The following is an 18,235-nucleotide window of genomic DNA, read 5'->3' on the forward strand; positions in this document are numbered from 1 at the left end:
TGGCTTATCAGTTCTTCATGAAAGCACGCATATTCTCATGATCAAGGTGTCTCTACAGTTTTACACAGCACCACCCTCCAGGTCCTCCAGGTTTGCTAAACTTCCTTGGATCTAGACAGACTGGGGCCATGGGGTACAGAAACAATCAGGTTTCCCCAATAGTCAAGTCATCAGCTGCCGCGCCCTTAGCTGAGATAACGAGATAATGGGCCCTAAACAGAAGAAAATTTCTAGGACAGGTTTTATATTTTTTTGAGGCCTCTAACACCACTTGCATATACCCTGCAAAAGGTCTAGCATTTGTGAGCAACTGCTTCATTTTCACCTGCAAACTTCTTTTAGAACTGTGACTTTTGCAGGAGGTAAACTCAATGCTCTCTTAGTGGCTAACAACTAAAGGATGCATACATATGTGTTAGTGTGCCTGCAAGGGCTTGCAGCTGCACAGTGCTGTTGAAGACATGTAGGCAGACCGTTCTGCACAGGCTCTTTTGCATGTGCTCAGTGATGGCCACATGGACTTCATGAAAGTGAAGCCTTTCATATCCTTTCATGTGCAGTAGCAAAATTAATTTACATAAAAAACCAGACAATTTCAAAATTGTCCTGTCACATAAAATTTTACGTAATGAGGACCTCTGTTTCAGGGACCACACTGTTCTGGATTTTCCTGCCTTCCTATTCTGCTTTTTAGAGAACATTTCAGATTGTTCCAGCTAATAAAAAATTCCTTTATTACAAGGAATGAATTGCCATCTTTTCCAATGATTTTGAGAAAAAATTCTCTCTGAACTTTGCTTTTTTTTTTTTTAAACTATCTGCCTGTTAACCTGGAATTAAAAACTCTCTGAGCTCCAGGATTGTTTCATAAGTCTTGCACTTATGCCACTCCATTTACTGACTAATGATTGCACTTGCTAGGCGGCTGTGTTGCTCTGAGGTATGACCCGATTCCCCCCTTGGCTGCAGCCTAAACTAGCATTTACGGCTCGCTCCATGGTGGATACCTGGTTTAGTAAGTCGACTTAAGTAATGACCGGAATGGTAAAACAAGTAGAAATACACTTTCTTTTAGCGTACTGGAGGTGATCATCCTTCCCCTTACAGAGATGGTTTACCTTGTGTACACTCACACAGGACTACTTCAAATGAAGATGAGAATGAGAAACTTCATAAAGTAAGGTATTAAATTGGCAAGCAATTAGGCATTGAAGTAAAATCTGGGTTGAGACGTTCCATCCTAAGCAGAATGCCCAGTGAACACTTTTAATACAACTGTGTTATGAATAGGGATCTTGATATTCACTATAACTTGGTAAATTCTAAAGAGTGCATTTGGATTTGTTTTTCTTTGATTGCTACAAATGTTTCAGATGAACAACAGCTGAGTGTCATGTGGATGAATATTTACTAAATTGAAATGAAAAATTAATAAAAAGACCATGAAAATACTGGTTTATACATGCGATGCTGCTAACTGGGAATAGAAACACCCAAACCGCTCTGCTCTGCATATGTGAGTCTTTAATCCTAAAGTGAGTGCCAGTGTAACAAATCCACAATTACATCAAACAGATGACATGTTTCCCAGCCACAGACTATTTATTCAACAGATGCAATTAGAATTCAAGACTTCTTAATGACATCCTTTCTTACTGGCATTTAGAGGAAAATCCCATTTAATTGTCAATGGAAAACTATCTTAAGAAGGTGTTGTGAAGATTAGTCAAAATGTTCATGAATTTACAGACTTTCTGACAATTTTGAACTACATTTCGATCAAATCCAATCTTAGCTCTAACCTAAGCATGTGATATGAACTAAGATTTTTGAGTAAAAATCTACTAATGAGCGTAATCGTTCATTCTTGAAACAGGGTAAAATGACATTTCCCTCTGAGCTTTTTGCAGAGTCTGAGGATTTTGACACCTTGAAAATGAAGCTGGAACTTTTGGGTTCTGCGAAATTGCATAAACAAAAGCAAAGACAGTCCTTAGCTCTAATAATAGAGAAGTTTGTCTTAAAAGTCCAGCTTACAGGGCATTACTACACTCCATGGGGCTAGGAGAGTAATCAAGAGTGTGAGACTGTCTTGCCTTCTGGACTTCTCTGTGGCACTGCCTATGGTCCCTACTACCTCAGAAAGGCTTCAGTGGTAATAGTGAACATCCTGAAATAATCCATATCCTTCTCCTAGATTAAACTGAAAGGAACGTTACAGGTCAGCTACTTTTTTTCAATCTTCGGGCTCTTCCAGAAACCCCTCCTGAGCCATATGAAATACTTTTGTCTAAAATACCAATAGCAAATAGATAAGAGCATCTGCATATCTGAAGCTCTGCTTCTCCCAGCTCTGCAAAAGCTTTCCAGCCCCAGGTATCTACTCTCCACACTGGCTGCTCTATGTTTAATGAAGAGCCTCTCGGTATTTAAATCCGTACTTTGGTGACCTGAGAGTTTGCCTGTCCTTTAGCTGCTCCATCCTGCACCCACGTTCCAGCAGAACAATTACCTTATTCACTATGCAGCGAACCCCTCCACAACAAAGGGAACCGACATTCACAGGAGGCTGGACCAGAATGGGTCTCATCACCCAGAGAGACGGGAACTTCCTTCAACAGCCATGTTTGGAGCAAATGTAATTTCACTTTGCTGCTCTTCATACCTTAAGCCCTCCCTTCACCCCACCCCTTATTTCCTGTGGCTTCCCCAACACAGTACCTGTTATTTGCTTATTCTAGATAAGGGAAAGATGAGACAGACAGATATTTTTTTTAATCCTTGAAAGGACCATTCAGTAATGAGAGCACAGAAACCCTCAGATAAAAAAATAAAAAGGAGCTCAAACGTGAAGCTTCTCCCACCCTCTTCTGAATAATTTTAATAGATTTCTAATTTAATAAATTAAGTGGAACTTCCACTTGATTGGAGGCTCATTACATGCCCTGTGTCTAGAGAAATCAAAGTGACCTGGAAAACTGATACAGCAAACTCTGAGAATATTCTCTTTCTCCAGTTCACAGAACTAAAGGATTATGTGTGACAGAACGACACAGAACTGCTACTAAATAAAGGAAAGCTCACAAGCTTTGGACTTGTTTTTGCTTTTCACATTTTTTTTTACTTTTCTTCTGCCTTAGGCTCACTAAACCTCATTTGTTATCATTTCCTTTTTCTTTTTCATGCTTCTCAGCCACATCTTCAAATTACTGTTATAACTCTTCTTTTATTCAGCTTTACTATTTCCTTTCTAGTTTGCATTCATTCTCCTTGTTCCTCTTGTTATGGTCACTTTTATTCTGCACTCTCATCTTTCTAATTTCATTTTTGGTATCCCAAACATGCTTTCACCACTTCTCTGTCTCTTCATGTCTAATACGCAATCCCCTTTATCTCCTCTATTTTGAATTATCTTCTTTACTGAGAATATGATCTGTATTTATTTGTCTTTGTCTGTTCTCCTTTCTCTTCATGCTTCATCTCTATAGTTTCCCTCTCATTTTGATTTATTCAGATCTCCTTCCTCATCTATCTCAATCCATCTTATGATAAATGTGTGATATTTATGTGATATATTAGTCACGCTCCCTCCATTCTCCTCATTTTCCGGCTGTCTACAGCCGAACTGTCTCTGCTGCTCTCTCCTGAAGAGAAGAATCTGACAGCTGGCTGGAAACAGCACCTCTAAGGTTTATCTACCTGTAACTGCCTTTGTTACAGGTACAAATAAGTTAGCAAAATCAATAACATAAATGCATCTACCCCAAAAAGAACAAATTTTTCTGGGAATGTTTAGCTGCCTAGGATAGGTCACAGTATGTCCTCCATCTTCATCAGCAACAGAGCTAGATTTCACAGAACTAAAGGATAGGTCACTGGCAGGCCTCTGCTTTAGTCCCATGGTTCACAAACTGTGGTAAATACATCACACATGCAATTTAAGCCATTTGAGAGTGGTACCCAACCTGGTGTGGAGCAAGAACAAACGTGGCCATTGGCATCTGTACACTGATCCTGCCGGATGTGGTACTGACAGACAAGCCTGTGGACTTGACATCTGGACTGCATCTTCATTTAATGTTGGACCAATGCTAAAAACTGCTCTAAAGGACAATTCCGAGTGATGGTAATAAGAAAATCTAATGAAAAATTTGTGATCATGGTACCTTCTTTCCATTTTCACAATGATCTCTGCAAAAGGGCAAAAAGTTTAGAGAGTCCTAAAAACAGGCAAGACATGAGAACGGTCTATGTAAAGACTAAAAGTTAGGATTTCTAAGCCTCAGAAGCCAGTGACAACTCCCTTGGTGGCTTCCTACAGGATGCGAATATATTGTTCAAAGAGGGCATTAAGTTCAAAGACACACACAAGAACCTTCATGGATTTCAGTCAAAACATAACCTGTCTGTCCTAGTGGTCAACTGTTTATTAGGCCAGTACTACAGGACCTAACTGGTTTCGCTCTTCTTGGAGCTCATCAGCTGTAGGTAACGGCCTAAGAGACTCAGAAACAATAAGAGCTTCAATAACATTCCCAGTCTGTCTTCTCTACCTTGGTGCTTTTCCTGGTTCCCTTTGGATGTGAGCCCTATAACATATGGCAACCATCACTTTACAAAGTTTTCACAGTAACAACCAACTTTATAACTGTCCCAGATTACATACTGAGGAGTTTTTCCTTGTTATATTTTGCATATTTGTCAATATAATGGGCACTGTATGATCTCATATGAAGCCACACATTTATGTAGCTGTAAGGTGAGACCATGAACTCTTCTATGAAAATCAAGTCCATGAGAGGAATGAATGGATCCACTCGCACCCTTTTATGCTTATGTTTCTGTGCTTCAAGAAAAATCACAGAATCACAGAATCACAGAATGGTTGAGGTTGGAAGGAACCTCTGGAGATCATCTAGTCCAACCCCCCTGCTCAAGCAGGGTCACCTAGAGCACATTGCACAGGATTGCATCCAGGCGCGTTTTGAATATCTCCAGAGAAGGAGACTCCACCATCTCTCTGGGCAACATGTTCCAGTGCTCTGTCACCCTCACAGTGAAAAAGTTTTTCCTCATGTTCAGATGGAAGTGTCTGTGTTTCAGTTTGTGCCCGTTGCCTCGCGTCCTGTCGCTGGGCACCACTGAAAAGAGTCTGGTCCCATCCTCTCGACACCCTCCCTTCAGATACTTGTACACGTTGATAAGATCTCCTCTCAGCCTTCTCTTCTCCAAGCTAAACAGGCCCAGCTCTCTCAGCCTTTCCTCATAAGAGAGATGCTCCAGTCCCCTAATCATCTTTGTAGCCCTTCGCTGGACTTGCTCCAGTAGTGCCACATCCCTCTTGTCCTGGGGAGCCCAGAACTGGACGCAGTACTCCAGATGTGGCCTCACCAGGGCTGAGCAGAGGGGGAGAATCACCTCCCTCGACCTGCTGGCAACACTCTTCCTGATGCACCCCAGCATACCATTGGCCTTCTTGGCCACAAGGGACATTGCTGCCTCATGCTTAACTTGGTGTCCACCAGCACTCCCAGGTCCTTCTCCGCAGAGCTGCTCTCCAGCAGGTCAACCCCCAGCCTGTACTGGTGCATGGGGTTATTCCTCCCTAGGTGCAGGACCCTGCACTTGCCTTCCTTGAACTTCATGAGGTTCCTCTCTGCCCACCTCTCCAGCCTGTCCAGGTCTCTCTGAATGGCAGCACAGCCCTCTGGCGTATCAGCCACTCCTCCCAGTTTTGTATCGTCAGCAAACTTGCTGAGGGTGCACTCTGTCCCTTCATCCAGGTCATTGATGAAGAAGTTGAACAAGACTGGACCCAGGACTGACCCCTGGGGGACACCGCTAGCTACAGGCCTCCAACTAGACTCTGCACCGCTGATCACAACCCTCTGAGCTCTGCCATTCAGCCAGTTCTCAATCCACCTCACTGTCCGCTCATCTAGCCCACACTTCCTGAGCTTGTCTATGAGGATGTTATGGGAGACAGTGTCAAAAGCCTTGCTGAAGTCTAGGTAGACAACATCCACTGCTCTCCCCTCATCTACCCAGACAGTCATTCCATCATAGAAGGCTATCAGATTGGTTAGGCATGATTTTCCCTTGGTGAAGCCATGCTGACTACTCCTGAGCACCTTCTTGTCCTCCACATGCTTGGAGATGGCCTCCAGGATGAGCTGCTCCATCACCTTTCCAAGGATGGAGGTGAGGCTGACTGGCCTGTAGTTCCCTGGGTCCTCCTTCTTGCCCTTTTTGAAGACTGGGGTGACATTGGCTTTCTTCCAGTCCTCAGGCATCTCTCCTGTTCTCCATGACCTTTCAAAGATGATTGACAGGGGCTTAGCAATGACATCCGCCAGCTCCCTCAGCACTCGTGGGTGCATCCCATCAGGGTCCATGGATTTGTGGGTGTCAGGTTTGCTTAAATGATCTCTAACCCACTCCTCCTCCACCAAGGGAAAGTCTTCCTTCCTCCAGACTTTCTCTCTTGTCTCCAGGGTCTGGGGTTCCTGAGGGCTGGCCTGAGCAGTAAAGACTGAAGCAAAGGCGGCATTCAGCGACTCTGCCTTCTCTGCATCCTTCGTCACCAGGGCACCCACCCCATTCAGCAAAGGGCCCACATTTTCCCTAGTCTTCCTCTTGCTACTGATGTATTTGAAGAAGCCCTTCTTGCTGTCCTTGACATCTCTCGCCAGATTTAATTCCAAACGGGCCTTAGCCTTCCTCGTCGCATCCCTGCATACTCTGACAACGTTCCTATATTCCTCCCAAGTGGCCTGTCCCCCTTTCCACTTTCTGTATACTTCCTTCTTCTGCTTGAGTTTTGCCAGGAGCTCCTTGCTCATCCATGCAGGTCTCCTGCCTCCTTTGCTTGACTTCCTACTCATAGGGATGCACCGCTCTTGAGCCTGGAGGAAGTGATGTTTGAATATTAACCAGCTCTCTTGAACGCCCCTTCCTTCTAGGGCCCTAACCCATGGGATTCCTCCAAGTAGGTCCCTGAAGAGGCCAAAGTTTGCTCTCCTCAAGTCCAGGGTTGCGATCCTACTTGGTGCCCTGCCCCCTCCTCGCAGGATACTGAACTCCACCATCTCATGGTCACTGCAGCCAAGGCTGCCCCCGACCTTCACATCTTCCACCAGTCCTTCTTTGTTTGTTAGTACGAGGTCCAGCAGCACACCTCTCCTTGTTGGCTCCTCCACCACCTGTGTCAAGAAGCTGTCACCAATGCTCTGCAGGAACCTCCAGGACTGTTTGTGCCTAGCTGTGTTGTCTTTTCAGCAGATATCAGGGTGGTTGAAGTCCCCCATGAGAACCAGGGCCTGGGATCGTGAGGCTACTTCCAGCTGTCTGTAGAAGGCCTCATTGACTTCCTCATCCTGATCAGGTGGCCTGTAGTGTCACCCATGCTAGCCTGCCCTTTAATCCTTACCCATAAGCTCTCGACTTGCTCTTCATCCACCCCTAGGCACAGCTCAATACATTCCAGTTGCTCTCTCACATAAAGAGCAACTCCACCACCTCGCTTTCCTGGCCTGTCTTTCCTAAAAGCACGTAGCCATCCATGGCAGCACTCCAGTCATGTGAGCTATCCCACCATGTCTCTGTAAAGGCAATGAGATCATGGCCCTGCGACCGCACACAGATCTCTAGTTCTTCCTGTTTGTTCCCCATGCTGCGTGCATTGGTGTACAGGCATTTCAGAGAGGTGATCGAGCATGCAGGTTTCCCAGGAGGGGTAAAAGAGGGTCCTCCATAGCCACATCCCATGCGCACTTCCCTGGCTGCATTCACCTGCTGGAGGCATCCTGACTTGAGCTGTCCTTTGCTAACTACAATGTTTAACCCATATCTGCTTTCACAAGCCTCTCTGAGATATTTTTGGCTCCAATGCCAGATTCACAAGCATCATGAATCTTGTGATGAAAGAAGCTCAGGTTTCCTATCTCAAATAAAGCCTGAAACCTGTGAAGCCTCAAAGAGTTCTGAGTTTTACTCAGGCTTCCCAAAGCTCTACTTTACAGTAGGATCCCTCTACTAGAAAGAAGTCTGCATGTACATCTTTCTAGCTATGTAGTTATGAAAATGCATCTAATGCTGCACAGAATGTGAAAGAAAGATCTGAAATAAATGAGAATTCCAATGCATTTGATGATGGTGCAATGGTCAGAGAAGATGCCAGTGATGACAATTGAACGTCCCTTTGCCTTCCCAGCCCCCTTCATATATTCTCAGGCATAGGATGACAAAGGGAAGTCCACGGGTCACATGAACAGATATTGCCGACATATTACACTGCCCAAATTGCCTTCTCTATCTAATCAGCTCACTCAACTTTTTTCAGCATTTCCAAATTCAGGAGTAAGTTCTTCTCATATGCCTACCAGAACTGAACTACATTTGCCAACTCTACAAAGAATGATAGATTAAATGCAAAGATATATATACCAATGTCTGAGTCTTTCTATTTCAGAACAGTAGGCTATGTGTAGGCCAAACTTTGGCACTGAACGGTGTATTCAGAATAAGAATGACTTCAGATTTATAATGAGTAGTAGTATTTCATATGAAGCCCTATGAAGTCTAGGAGACTATTTGTCCAGAAATGTACTAATCAAGAAGAGTAAGAATACCACAGGATGGACCTACATAACCTAAGGATTTGGTGTGGAAATCTTTGTAAGAAATATCAAGGTGGTTCACTGCGTGGAACTCATTGAGCAGCGCAGAAGAATTCTGGGGCAAACTAAACAGAAGTTTTCACTTTTTTTAAAGAAAATAAAACTAAGACACTGACAACTGCAGAGTTTCTAGAAAAGTGAACTAGACACTAACCCTTAAAAAAACTGCAGCACAGAATATTTATTTTTTTCTTTTGTCCTCACATGGTGTTGAGAAGATGAAGCACAATGTAGGTAACACTTTGGGTATTACTCTTGCAGCGGGAAAGCAGGAGATGAAGACTAGTCTGGAGGCTCACTAAATACATCTGTCACGCCAGCTTTAACATAAGTGTACTGTGCAGCTTATTCTTCAAAGCCTTGTGATGCAGTTTGCCTACTCCAGAAAGGTGTCCAACTGCATGCAGTTGGATTCCTTCTGATCTTTCGCCCACATTTGGCTTTGAAGAAGAAAGCATTGTGTCCATTGTTTGGATTTGCAAGCTTCAAACAAACTGAAAGAGTGTGTTTGTTAAGGGAGTTTATGAAAGATGAAAAATAAACCAAACTACTGTTTTTTTGAAAGACACCACTTGCAATTAAGTATGCTTTGCCTTTATGTCTGCTGGCTTAATATTGTTGTTTCAAATATGTATTTCATACGTATCCTCATTTTTACTTAATTTTGGGATCTTCTGGAAAAAGAATCTTTAAAAATCTCCAAAAAAGGTCTTTTATTTTCTTTACAACTGTGAAATGTTCAGACAGCTCTTCCTGAAGAGGAAGGTGGCAGTTAGTCTTATGAAGAATAAATAATTTTCCCAGTGAAAAAAGTCTTTGCTTTTCCCATCAGTAAGGGCTACACTACTGTCTAGGCTACATTACCTATCCTTGTCATTTTCACTGCTGATGATAGTGAAGTCCTTTTGCTTCATTACTTCTCTTTCCTTCCCAAGATTATGCCTCATAATGTAAAATGGCATAAATCTAAGTAGTGACTTCTGGTATTAAATTAATTTTCAATCAGACTAGCAAATAAGACTCTTTTAAAGCATTAGAGCAATCATTAGATCTTTTTTACATTTTAATCCCTGAAGGCAACTGTTAATCCTAAAGTGAACACCACTGCCTCTCTGGTTGGACTTTACCTCTTCCCAAAACAAATTTTAAAGATGTAAAATCTCTGTCAGATAGTTACAGAGAACAGAAAATTCTGGCAGTACTCTGACCAAGATTTAAATCTTTTGATATATGAAGTTTTCAATACAACAATGAGGTCTAGTTTTAAAAGAAAAATGTCATTAGTACATTACGAAAAAGTTTACATGGCCATTCGTCAGATTTGCAGATATCTTACAAAGCCCTTATTCTGCACTTCTAGCCAGTAGTGAGAGTGGAGTAGAGTAAATTATCCCTCTCTAACACATGACAAACACATATCTAAACATAAGAGACCTCTATAAATGAAGTACAAATATTTGTTGACAGAACAGAGCAAAAAATTGGCAGATTTGATGCCTTCATGCAGAGTTAGCAGCACGCTATAGTATTTGTTATGTTTACTTGACTTTTCCGATTATAAAAACCCAATTAACCTCTACTGAAAATGTTTACTTTCCCTTTGTTGAACATAACCTGTGGAACCAGTTGACAACTGGATCCCAAAATGCCTGGACAATACAATATTTGATAAACATAAACCATGGGTCTAAGTGCCATGGAAGCCTTGCTGAAATGGGATTCATTCTGTTTCCAAATAAAAGCCAAAGTAAAAGGAAATAGGCTGAAATGACTGCTCCATTTTCATAGGTACTTATTCAGACTACAAAATATCACTCTACGAAACAAAGCACTTTTCTTACTATGTGGCTTCCTTTTAAGAATAGTCTTAATTATAAAAAACGTAGCTGGCAAAAATGGCACAGTATGTAGATTCATTGCCATATTCAGTTTATACTTGTTGGTATATATGTACTGATACATGCAAGAAAAAGAAAATAATTGCACGCTTCCTGAAATAGTTATGCATACACAGGAATACACTGTAGGTGTATGTATGCTTTCTATGCTGTGCCTCCAGCTTCTGATTCTGGTGACAAGTAATTATAAATGTTCTTTTAAAGAGAAACTGACAGTATTTGCAACTAATTCACAACCTCTTTTACTCAAATTTGATACTTTTATACAGCCTACATGTAACCATCTTACGTGTATGAACAATCAATTGTTTTCTTGCCTTTGCCCACAGCTGCAGTAAGATCATTCATATGAAGGAAAGTAGCATATTCATGATGCACTTGGCAAACATGCTCAAAGCTGTTTAAGGATTTGAGTCTGATTTTAATTAATAGTAATGATTATACCACATGAAGTGAAGGCCTTAACGCAAACAAGAAGAATGAAATGCATATTATAAATAAGCCAAGATGAACACAAAGACAAGAAAATGAAACTTGAGGTAGGATTTTTAAAGAGAGATTCTGTAAGTATCGGTAAAGGGTCCTTTTATGTTTCATGAAATATTTCGAGACTACATTTGTAATTTTAGAAAGCACTCTTCTGGCTAAGAACAAAATGGGTAAACTCATGGAATGTCAACCTACAGGAGTGGCTTGTTCTTGAAAATGATTAACAGTCCTTGGATCAGACCTATGAGCCGAGTTGCTACAGTGGCAGTTATCCTAATCTAATGTCTGTGGAGAAGCAGGAATGAATATTTTATGGCCTGTAACCTCCAATATGCAGTTTGTGGACAAATTTCTTCTGTGGTTCTAGTTGGAGGTATGACTGATTCTATCACGATTCCCAGTAATGTTCTGAAGATGAAGTAACGATGTACATATTAGTAAACGATCAGGTCATTCTAGCACATTTCATAGAGATGCTTGTTAATGTCCATGAATGCCATAATTGGAGGATCTGCAATAGGGTGTTTCAAGTAATTAGATGCTTCATTTTTTTCCTTTGTCTGTTTAGCGGGTAGATAACCTGACTGGCAATACATTAAGTTCTGTTTCTATAGTGGCCGTTAGCATTTTCCCAGGATAGCAAAGAAAGACTAGTTGTGCTTTTACATTTGTGGGAAAATAAGAAATTCATTAATTTCTAATCCAATGCCTATTAACAATACCAGATTTCTGAGTAAAACTGTTCTACCTCATCTTTTCAAACAGTTTCTTCGAAACTTTTTTTTTACACCATTGTGCCCCACTGGAAAGGACATGTAAGAATACATTTGGGGAAAAAATATCTGCAAAAGGAAAGAAAAATCTACAATATGTGCTGAAGACTTTTCAGGCAGCAGGGGGAGGAGGGAATGTATTGTGTGGGGGATTCTAGAAAAACAAAGACATTCTTAACATTTTAGAGGAAAAGTTGATCCCTAATAACTCTGAATAAAACTGAGTTTTGAGACACAAGATTTTAGAAAGACTTTAATCAAGAAATACTGTGGATAAGAGGAGCCTGAGGAATGCACAAGAATTTAAAAAAAAAGAGTAATTGAATAGGACCAATATTGTGGCAGAGTATCTCTTGAGAACCCAGGCCTTTTCAGTTTCAATTATCCTTGAAAAGATAACCTTAATATGATCCAACATCATACTTTCAGTGCAAACAAGGCAAACCATGTACTGGATTGCAATAGACACAGAAATGTGTTCAGGGCATGTTGTTATCCCCTCTCACCCATTCTAAACTTGTGAGGCTGCACCTGCAATATTGTATTTAGGTTTGGGCTGCCCAGGTCAAGAGGGATAAGGGAAAACTGGAGACCATCCAAAAAAAAGTTGCTAAGGTATTCAGTGGGCTAGAACGTATGTCCTATGAAGATAGTTTGAGAGAGAAGAGCTTGTTTACTCTTTTGAAGAGGAGTCAAAGGAATAATCTAATATCTACCTACGACTGTCTGAAAGGGAGTTAAAATGGCAAAGAGGCCAGCCTTTTCTTGCTACAGCCAGGCTGTATATCAAATGGGAATGGCCACAAATAGCAGTTTGGAAGCTTCAGACTGGACTTAAGGGAAAAAAACAAACAAAAAAATAAATAAAATTTTTGCTAGTAGGGTAGTGCAGAACTGGAAGAAGTTAATCATATAGATGGTTGAATACCCATCCTTGGAAGTTTTCGGACATGCCTAGACAAAGCCATGGATGAGTTTATCTAGCGTTGGTGATGGTCCCACTTTGACTCAAGACTGGGACTGGGGACCTCTAGAGATCTCTGCCAGCCAACATGATACCTATCACTCTTGGAGTAGCTCTCAATCCTCTTGCATTCAAGGCAGTGAGAGAGAGTTTAGCATTAAGGACACTTCCAGAAGCAGTGAATCAAAAATCAGCAAAATGGCAGCAGTGAATGATGTCAGCCTAACATGCTATAGATCCTTACAAGTCAAGAAAAAGTATAAGCATAACATCATAACTCAAAACACAGCTGCAGTCCACTTAATATATTCCTGGAAAATTATATCTTTTGATCAGGAACACTTTACTGCATTTAAAATCTCTGTGCATTCCTCTTGAAAATTTCTACTCACTAATGCAATATTCTTAAAAATAATGAACTAAAACTTTTAATTCCATGTTTTAGTGTAAAAGGTTTTACACTAGCTGTCAAATTATCCTTGCAATGCTGTGCAAATAAGCCATACAGCAGAGATGGTCAGAAAGATATTTTTCCTTCTTTCTAGTGTATATTTTGAGATGATTACCCTGCCTTCAAATTCCAGCAAAAAGCTCAGGACTCAAACGTTTGAGTGAATTGAAAACCCAGAAACATTTCTGATAGATCACTTTCAACATTTCATTTTGAACTTGAAACAGTTTTCGAAAAGTTCATATTACTTTCACTACAAAACCATGTATTTTGAAACTTCATGTGTTTGAGACAACTGGTGGCTCACTGCAAGAAGCAGTTGCTGGGCTGTGTTAAGATCATTTTCACTTGTGAAAATAAGAGAGACCTGCCCTGAGCACCTACGCATCAAATTGACCTCTAGCTAAACGCACAACTCACTGACTATCCTGAACCTGCAGACTCAAAGTGACCCACAAATGCGACTGTACTCTCTGATTGCCTGAAAAGATTGGTATTATTATTATTATTATTATTATTATTTTTGAATTAGTACTGGAGACAAAACAAGAGCTATGGAAGTGGTAAAATTTGAAAAAGTGGTAGGAAAATAGAGTATTCAAGTGAATTCTTTCTTTTCCCTAGTGTTATTCTATAAATTCATAGAGGGTATAGGGCAAGCATTTTATTATTTTTTTAACAGTGAAATTTGTAACGTTCAGGAAATTAGATGTTGCTGAATGACTGAGAACGATGGCTTGTTAGGAATAAAAAACAGTTCAGCCTTTTCTGAATTATCTGGCATACTTAAGGGCCTGATTTAATCTTAAATTTTATAAGAAGACATTGCTATTTGCTTAATCTATTTGAGAGGAATACAGTTTTCCATATCTTTAATAGGTGAACACAAGCTTGAAGTTTCTCTTTGTGAATACCATCTGATCCCAAACATCCAAAAGAGCTATCCCCACACTGAGGAAAGATACAGTAGAAGCAAAAGAAAGTAAATAAGAGGAAATGATAGGCCTGGTGTGTTAAAGTCAAGCAGGCTTAAAAATATGAATAAAATCTGCTTTCAGCACTATTGTCCAGGGAGAGGCTGTGAAATAAGAAGTTACCAACTGTTTATTAGTTCCTTAATTATTCTGTTTTCTAGCCCTCTGCTCTTTTGTTTGGTGATTAGATGAAATTGTACCTTTTCCTGACTTTCTGGAGAACAAAGGTCTGATGCTGTCAGTGTCTTTTTTTCTGCTCCGCGTGCTGACTACTGAAAAGTGGTAAATAAGGATACACACATGGCTGCACACGCTGCCCTTTGGCCGAAGGTCCCCCTGCAGCAGTGCCACTGCCCGTGCTGGGCCAGGGAAGTCCCTACCCCACTAGGATGGGTAAGGAGAAAGGCAGCAGAAAGTGGCCATCTGCTTGGCTGACCCACCGGCGCAGGTGTTCCTCATCTCACCCATATGGCCACCTCTCTGGTCGCTAGCAGCAGGGCAAAACTCAGTCGCCTGCTTTTAAAGCAAAAGAAAGCAATGCAAGGCAGAGACAAGGAACTTCCAAATCCTTACAGCACTAGGCATTTTGTTTGCTGAAGTTACGCTGTCACTCAGATCTACAAACCAGGAAAAATTCTGGGCTTCACTGAACCAAGCTTTTTAAATCTCACCAGCAACCTTCCCTTAACAGTCCTCTCACATTTCTGTCTTTGAAGAAGTGTCGTGAGATCCAAGTATTCTTATATTTTCATGAGAGAGAGATTTGGGAAGGAGAAGTCACATAGAACAGGGAAGAAAAAATGTATACACTCTTGGGGTGGGGGGAGCTCCAGAGATCCTTTATGGTTTTGTGGGGTTTTGTTGAGGTCAGATAAACATTTGATTGAACCACCAAAGTTCTGAGATTCATCTGTCAATGTTCCAGTAGGTAAATCTTTTGTCTAAACCTGAATTAAGTAAATCTCTGAACAGATTTGTATTTTAATATGAAGTTTTCCCCCCAAATTTTGTGTTGTAAACTGAATATGCTCATATTTTTCTCATTCATGTTCTAAAAATAATTATTATTTATGGCACAGTTTTCTATAATTTGATTACATCATATATGTCACTTTCAAATGTGACATATTAATGCCGGTCAACCCAGGTATCTCCATTTGCTAAGGACACTCACACACACACATGCACACACTGCTAAGAATATACACATGTACACACACACACCAGTATCTGAGAAAAAGTGATATACACACCGATACTGTAAAAACAATAAGTCTGGATTCCTCCCATTTTGATTTACTGTGGCATGAAATCACTGTATTTGTGCAGTGATGCTGAAAGATCTAAGTGGCACACCATTTTAATTTAAGCACAGACGGTAATCTTGATACAGAAAGCTACATCAAGCACTACCAACACACTGGTTTGAATTCAGCCCGTTGAGCCTGTCTGTAATTCATTACTGTCTGATGGCTGAGAGGTTAAACGTGTTTCCTGGTCTCATTCCAGTTTCCAGAGCCTGTATCACAAAAACCATGAACCTTCTTGGCCTTAAAATTGCATGTTTACAGGGAGTTGTCAGCAGAAAGGCTGTGCGTGTGATCACTTTTGAAAACTGAATTCTGTTCTGTTCTCCTAAACTTAGCTTATACAGGTCAATGCTGCAGTTCACTTGTAAGACTGAGAAAGTCCTGCCTGGCTACTGCCCAAACAGAGGATTTGTTCCCTATTTAGGGCACAGGTTCAGTTTCCAGAGCTGACCCTTTTCTCCCTTGACTGCAGTAAGTTTCTAATAACTGAAAGAACTTAAATAGAAGCAAAAAAATCCAAAATATTTAGAAAAAAATTATCTCCTCACCTAAATTAAGCTTCTGTAGTATTACAGAAATAGCAATAAGAAAACAAAACAAAACACCAAAATGTTCTGGGTTTGGGCTATGAAAAGATGGTTGCAATAACCAGCATGTTCAGGTCAGAATATCATCCTTTATTTTAACCAGGCAGAGGTACTTACTTGAAGGATTATTTTTTCCTGCATTTTATGTGGGAAAGTGGTACATGATTACAAAAGAAATAAATTCATGTCAGAGAAAAATTTGGGCTCCAGTCTGATCATTACATGGAATAGGTCTTTGCAAAAATGATCACAACAGACCAGACCAAAGGATCATCTAACCTCATATGCTCTCCCTGACAGCAGCCAATGACAGCTGACTAAGAAGAAATGATAAACATAGTGCAAACATATAGTGACATTTCTCTGGGATAGCCTCTCTGCCTCTTAATATTCATGGCTTAGGGACTGCTTGAGTTGTGGGGAATAAAAGGGGATGGCCATTAACAGATTTTTCTTCCATGACTTACAGAGAAATTTTCTGAACATCTTTAAGTTTAGGTGTCTGCATTAGCTTGCAACAATGAATTTTAAATATTATGTGAAGAATTACCTCCTGTGTTTAAACCTGCTACCTGCTAATTTCATTTGATTTCTGCAGCTCTTATACTCTGAATAGGAATGAACCATCACTCCTCCCGCAAGTTCTCCATGCCATGCAGGACTTCATACATTTCTATCTCAGTCATCTCTTTTCAAGGCTGAAAAGTCCTTTTCTGCTTAGTCGCACCTCAGAGAAAACTCTCCTTTACTTTTTGTCACCCTTTTCTGTACCTTTTATAATTCTATTATTTTCTTTATGACATGAAGGGGACTAGAACTGTATACAGTTTTAAGGAGATGTAGCAAAGACTTATATGTAAGTTGAACTGAGGACCTTAACAAAGACTGTTTGTAAGTTACCAGAAACCCATTCATCTCTTTCATTTGTGCTGTACTATCACCCACAGTACTCTAGAATCAAACTGTATTAGCTTTGTTCACTATTATTTACTTTTATTAACTCATGTTCACCATTTTTGATAGCAGAATTCTAAAAATATACAGACCTTCTTGCCTTTTCAAACTTTTAGTGTCCTTGATACAATTGTAATTATAAAACAATATAGGTAAAATGTTACTCACTTGTATTTATCTTCTGAAGTGAAATGTGCTTTTCCAGCTGTCTACGAAGTTTCACCTCTGCTCCATATTTACCAGTAGTGCCATTGTCAGCCAAAATGAAATGGGAATGCATGCTGTTGAGCACTGTCAACTTACTCATGGGATTGGACATCGTCTGGTATGGTCGGACCACCTGCATTTTAGAGACAGAGGAAAAAGATAGCACTAAACAGAACAGACCCTCTGAACTGAATCAGTTGTGAGATACCAGCTGACAAGACGATACAATAGAAAAAAGCCCACCAAAATTGTTTGTGAATAGCTATTTGAGTATTGCACTTGAGCACGGCTGTCTTGTATGTAAAGAACAGAAAGTAACCCTAGCACTTAAAAGAGAGTGGCCACCTCCTGCAAAAGTCTTGTAAAGACTGACCTTTTAGAGGCAGACTCTGCTTAAAGGGTTTTTCAGGATAATCTGTTTCAGTGGCCCCAGTAGCCACTGATCTGGTGGCAAGTCCAGCTGAGGGTCGGTCCTCCATGGACTGTGTGACCACACACATGTTGTACACCTTGTTTGCATCGACACAAATCCCCTTCTTATCATCCTCTTTGGCTCTTTCTACATAGCACCCACCAGTCCTGTGGCCCTGGTGTGCCACCTGCCAGAGACCTCCCATGGGCCCACTGCTGGCCCTGCCTCTGCTCAGATTTTCTGGTCCCATTTATGTGGGGGTACCAGCACAAGGGACCCTCTGCCATCACCTAAATACAAGCATAAACCTCTACAAGGAGAAAAGACCTGGGTCTGCAGAGTAGTGAATGCCACTCTTGGCGGGGTGTACACATGGTATTATATCATGTTTTTGATTTCTTTGGAAAAAACTGTTGGCCCAGTCTCAGCACAATACAAAGACAGTTGTTTGCATTCACAATAGCATTGCAAAGTTGCCATTCAACAGGGAATTTGCTACATTGCCTTTGATTTGTTTTCATTGGGGGAAATTATTTTG

The 18,235-nt window shown here is 40.8% G+C and overlaps 1 protein-coding gene across 1 annotated transcript in view; it reads right to left on the reverse strand.

Annotated features, from left to right (window-relative positions):
* TRPM3 (transient receptor potential cation channel subfamily M member 3) overlaps positions 1-18,235 on the reverse strand; it is a 280,268-nt gene that overhangs the window by 102,240 nt on the left and 159,793 nt on the right. The window contains exon 6 of the mRNA XM_067316547.1: positions 17,247-17,418. Coding sequence (XP_067172648.1) covers positions 17,247-17,418 — 172 coding nt within the window. The remainder of the gene's footprint in view (positions 1-17,246; positions 17,419-18,235) is intronic.

Source organism: Apteryx mantelli, chromosome Z (assembly GCF_036417845.1).
Source record: "Apteryx mantelli isolate bAptMan1 chromosome Z, bAptMan1.hap1, whole genome shotgun sequence".
Lineage (NCBI taxonomy): Eukaryota > Metazoa > Chordata > Aves > Apterygiformes > Apterygidae > Apteryx > Apteryx mantelli.